Below are 4,974 nucleotides of genomic sequence, written 5' to 3' on the forward strand. Positions count from 1 at the left end.
CACTATGCTACCAGAGCTCCTTCTAAGATGATAGGGAGGGTCGTATAAGACCCACTTTCCAGATAAAAGAATAAGGTACAGAGAGGTTAACTAACTCTGTTGGGGCCACACAGCAAATCAGTAGTGGGAACAGATCTAAAGAGAGGGGTCTCCAGGCCCAGGCTTCTGCTTTCTCCATGACCTCATACTGCTTTGTTCCCTGCTAGGTGGGAGGTTCCCAAGGTCCTAGGCTGGGAACCTGGAGGGACTTGGGGCTCCAGGCCATCCCTGCCTCCTGCACTCTGGCCTCTGCCTCCCACCCCCCGCCTGCACTCTGACCTCTGCCTCCCATCCCCGCCTGCCCCTGTAGGATGTGGACGCCCACCATCCCGTTTGGTGTCCAGGAGCACCTGCAGCAGCTGGACTCACGGATCAGCCTGCGTTGACCTTGGCCACACCTGGAACAAGGTGACTGGGGCGAGACCAGGAGGGAGGAAGGCTCAGTGTCTCTGGGAAGGTGGAACATCAGGTGGGAGCTGGGTGACACCATAGGGGGCCTCCCTGGGGTCAGGCTTGGAGGTGGGGGCAGGGGACCGGGTGGGCCTGGCTGTCTGTGTCCCACGGCTCTTAGCATTGGGAAGCTCTTCCTTTGGGGACTTGCAAGTCATTCTTGCTGTGTCCCAGCCCGCTGGTGGCCCTGATGTCCCTGGGCTCATCCCCATAGGCACCTGCTCCCCATGTTCCTGCCTCTCCCTGTGTAGTGACTGCTAACCCTCATTGTGCTTCCCCAAGTCCTCCCCACCATCCTGGGCTGGGCGGCCCAGCCCTGTGTGGCCCTGCTCCTTCACCCCGACCGTGACCAACACCTTCCCAGCTTCCTGTCTTACCTCCTTTTCCTGACCTCCCGCAGCATGTTCAGACCTCGGACTGTTGGCTGTGGACACAGCTGTCCTCTGCAGTCTCCCACGCACCTTGGCATCCCGGTGCTCAGCCTCTGCCGGCTCTGGGTTGACCCCAGCCCACGCTGAGTGGACCATATCCTGCTCTGCTGACAGCCCCCGGGGAGCTCCGGGCTCCTTCCAGGCCCACACTAATGCCACGCTCACCACTGAGGCTGCTTATTCAGCAACCATGTGCCTGGCAAACGGGTACCACATGACAGCTGCCACACTCCCAGGAACCCTGAAGGCTACCTGTCACCTGTGGCCAGGCCAGAGTGAGGGCCTGAAGTGGCATATGCCTGCCTCCCCAGGACAGTTGGTACCCACCAGGGGGAGAACATTCCTCCAGCCTGAAGCCCTGAGACGGCGGCTGGCAGCCTGTGTCTGAGCCCCGAGAGGCCAGGTCCGTGGCAGCTGCTTTCTGTCTGCAAGACTCAGTTTTGCACTGACTGTTTGCCAGAGGCCAAAGCCAGTCCTGGCCAGCACTTAGCCTTGGCAGGAAACAGCTGATGTACACTAATGGGGTTGGGAAGGGGAAGACTGGTACCACATGTGCCTTTCTGCCTTCCCAGCTCATCTTTTCTCCACTACATTATAGGGTCTCGTTTAATTTCACAGGCAAGGCCATGCTTGAGTTTATTACCACGATCACCATTTGGTCTAATGTGTAACAAACCACCCCAAGATGTAGTGGCTTAAAACCACTGCTCACACACACCTGCACAGGGCTCAGTGGGGAGAGCTCATCTCTGTCCCCATCAAGGACAGCTGGGGCAGCTGGAAGCCTGGGGCTGGGGTCAGCTGAAGGCTTGGTCCCGGGCATCATGTGTGGCATTCAGAGCTGGCTGTTGGCTGGGGGGCCTCGGTTCCACTGAGGAGCTGCCAGCTGGGGGCTCCCCCACGCAGGCTAGCTTGGGCTTCCTCAGCATGGCGGTTGGGTTGAAGTTGGGGAAAGAATAGAAAGGGGGAGGGGGAGGGAGGGAAGTAGAGAGCTGGAGCCAGCAAGCACACAGAGGGAAGGGGGAAGAGAGGAGGGAGGGAGGGTCCTTTTTATCACCCAGCCTCAGAGGTCACCCAGCTTCACTTCTGCCATATTCTCCATTGGCCAGTTTGCCAGGGGCCACCCTTCCTCCATCACACACCGACTCACACAGGTACCCAAGTACACCTTGGCCTGAGTCCTGTACTTTCTGGAAGTACTTTCTTTGTGGCTTCCTTGCCAAGATTTGGTGGAAGATTCATTATTTGGGGATCAGAAAGTTTGGAGCGTGGGAAGCACTAAAGCAATGTTTTCCTCTGCTCTGACACGCCACTCCATCCTGGGAGGCGCTTCCGTGCCAAGCTGGAATGCTGCCTGGGCTGCCGGCTCAGCCACTGTTTTCAGAAGCCAGGCTGAGGACAACGTGGCTCCGCGGGGCAGTGGGACTGTCTGTGCCGTCCTGGTGTGCAGCCTGTTCCCACATTCCCCTCCCCTTCCCAGCAAGCGGTTCTGGAGGTTCCGGAGGGTTTGGACCCGTCTGCCCACTGGCAGTCTGGGCGCAGGCGTGTGCTTCCACCTGAGCGTGGCTGCGAAGGGCCTCGGGAGTTACAGCCCAGGCTTAGATTTCATAGCCCAGGCGTCACTCCTCAGGGCATCCCTGCACTCGTGGGCTCCGCATGGCAATGGGTGTGGGCACCCAGCTTCTCTGAGGCTGTGCTTGCTTCCACTCAGCGTCTCTTGCATCCACCAGCAGAGGGGCGGGCACTCCTGTACCCAGTGCTTCTGGTCTGTTTCGAGAGGATAAAACAGGCCAGAGGCTGTATTTAAAAGTATACTTTTAAAACAATGTTATTGTTGTGAGTTACCGTAGAGTCAGCTCTCACTTAGGATGGCTCCGTGCACAACAGGCTGAAACGCGGCTTGGTCCTGCCCCACGTTTACGGCGGTGTCAGGCCACTGTGCGTCCTGAGCGCCTTCCCACCTGGGGACTCAGACCCGCACTGTATCAGACGATACTGTCGGGAGCCATAGGTTTCATTAGCTAATTTTTGGAAGAAGATTTAGCTCTTTCTTCCTAGTCTTGTCTAAGTCTGGAGGCTCTGCGGAAACTTGTTCACCATGGTGACCGTGCTGGCGTTTGGAATCTGGTGGCCATAGCTTCCAGCATCAGAGCCACACACAAACCACAACAGTGTGACAAATTGCCATTTATTAAATGGCTTACTGCCTGTAAAGCACTTGTCACAGTGCAAGGAACATAGGAAGCTGCTCAACAAACATGAATGATTATGTTACTATGTGGCAGGCATGGGGCTGACTCTTCATACTGGAGAAAAACCAGTCTAGAGTCAGCTGCCCAGACGCTGGAGCCAGATGGCGCAGTGCCTGGCTCCAACACTTCTTCATGCAGGTTCCTTCTCTGTCACTCGGTCTCCCCGTTTGTAAAATGGGCGTAGTCACCATACCTTCTTCACGGGGCATGTAAGATTGGGTGAGCCAACCTGTTGACAACAGAGGTTGGCACACAGCTTTGCATGCATTATGGTCAGTCATGTGAGCTGGCACATAGCTCGGTGTATGTTAGCAATCAGTCACATGAGCTGGCACACGGCACAGCATGCGTTAGCAGTCAGTCACATGAGCTGGCACACGGCTCGGCATGCGTTAGCGGTCAGTCACATGCATCCATGTTTCCTTCTCGCCTCTGCCTGGGGTGTTCTTCCCAGCTCTTGTCATGGTCGACGTCTGTTGTCCTTCAGCGCTAGGCTGAACGGACAGCTCCTCAGGAAGGGCTGCCCCACCGAACACAGGCGCCACCCGTGCTGTGGCCAGCCCCTCACTGTTTCGTTTTTTTTCATACTGGTGCTGTCTGCCACCTGGAGGGCATTACTATTTTTCAAACTGCAAGTTGATGCAGTTTCGCCCCTTTGTTCATTGCTTCCCTTGCATATTTAACAGGGGGTGCGCTGCGTGCCCGGCATGGGGAGGCCACACTTTGGAACTCTCTGGGATTTTGCTTCGTTTCCAGCAGAGCCTCAGGCCTTTCCCGCCACACCCCAAGGCTGCGGTGCTGGTCAGGCCCACAGAGGCCAGGCGGTCCAGGACTCCCTCACTAGCCCAACCTGCCAATTCCCCCACCGACCTTACTGGATCTCCACTGGGTGGCCCTGACTCTCCTGCCCTCTGTCAACCATGATCTTCCGCCCAAGGACCCCCTTTCCTGAACTTCAAAGAAAAGAGAGGCAGGAGCTCGGGGGTCGGAGTTGCATTTGGTTTTAATCGAAAGAAGTCAGCCTCCTAGGTATTGCTTTTACAGGTTTATTGAGGTCAGGTAGTCACGCCACCTACAATTTCAAAAAAAACATCTCTCTGGCCAGAGAAGCACGCCGGCACTCCCCTAGCATGTGTCAGATCTGTCCCAAAGTATGACCAGACCTCTACCAGAGTGACGGAGAAGCAGCAACTGGAAATGAGTGAGTCAAAACCCTACCCTCACCCACTGGCACGTTTATCCTCTGAGTCACTTCCTGCAACAGCCACCACATTCAAGACCCGCATGGGGCCAAACCCAGCTTAAGGCTCAACGGGCGTCGCATGGGGCTGTGCGTGTGCTCATCCTGCGGTGTCCTCTGGAAGGTGAAGTGGGGGAAGCAGGTGCAGCCCGGGGTAGAGAGCAGGGGGGTGGCCTCTGGCCAGGACCCTGGAGCCGCTGCTGCAGCAGTGACAGGTGGGAGGCCAGGGCCAGGCCGCGAGGGTGACACTGCAGGCGGGCGAGGTCTTCAGCCAGCCCTGCCCACCTCCTCCTGTCGAGGCCCCCTCGGCCCTCAGTCCCAGCGTCTCCTTCCTGCTCTGCTGGATCTGGACAGGAACCTCTCTGTTGGCACGAAGCTTTTGAAGGGAGCAGGCCTAGTGAGATGGAGAAAGGGGAGTTACCGACACGGAGGCCCCACCCTGCCCTCGTCTGGGGGGGAGTCTGGCCCATACAGCAGTCTAAGGAGGGGCACAGCAGGAAGCCTTCCTCCTTCACATTTGTGGGAGCAGACGCAGCTGGGGGTTTTTCTCAAGCATTTTTCT

At 57.3% G+C, this 4,974-nt stretch overlaps 1 protein-coding gene across 1 annotated transcript in view; it reads left to right on the forward strand.

Annotated features, from left to right (window-relative positions):
• The window catches only part of CIITA (class II major histocompatibility complex transactivator), a 61,777-nt gene extending 61,352 nt beyond the window's left edge, over nucleotides 1-425 (forward strand). The window contains exon 18 of the mRNA XM_007939729.2: nucleotides 350-425. Within this exon, the coding sequence (XP_007937920.2) occupies nucleotides 350-425 (76 nt within the window). The remainder of the gene's footprint in view (nucleotides 1-349) is intronic.
• The last annotated feature ends 4,549 nt before the right edge of the window (nucleotides 426-4,974 follow it).

Source organism: Orycteropus afer, unplaced genomic scaffold (assembly GCF_000298275.1).
Source record: "Orycteropus afer afer isolate SDZICR_OR568_19922 unplaced genomic scaffold, OryAfe1.0 scaffold00061, whole genome shotgun sequence".
Lineage (NCBI taxonomy): Eukaryota > Metazoa > Chordata > Mammalia > Tubulidentata > Orycteropodidae > Orycteropus > Orycteropus afer.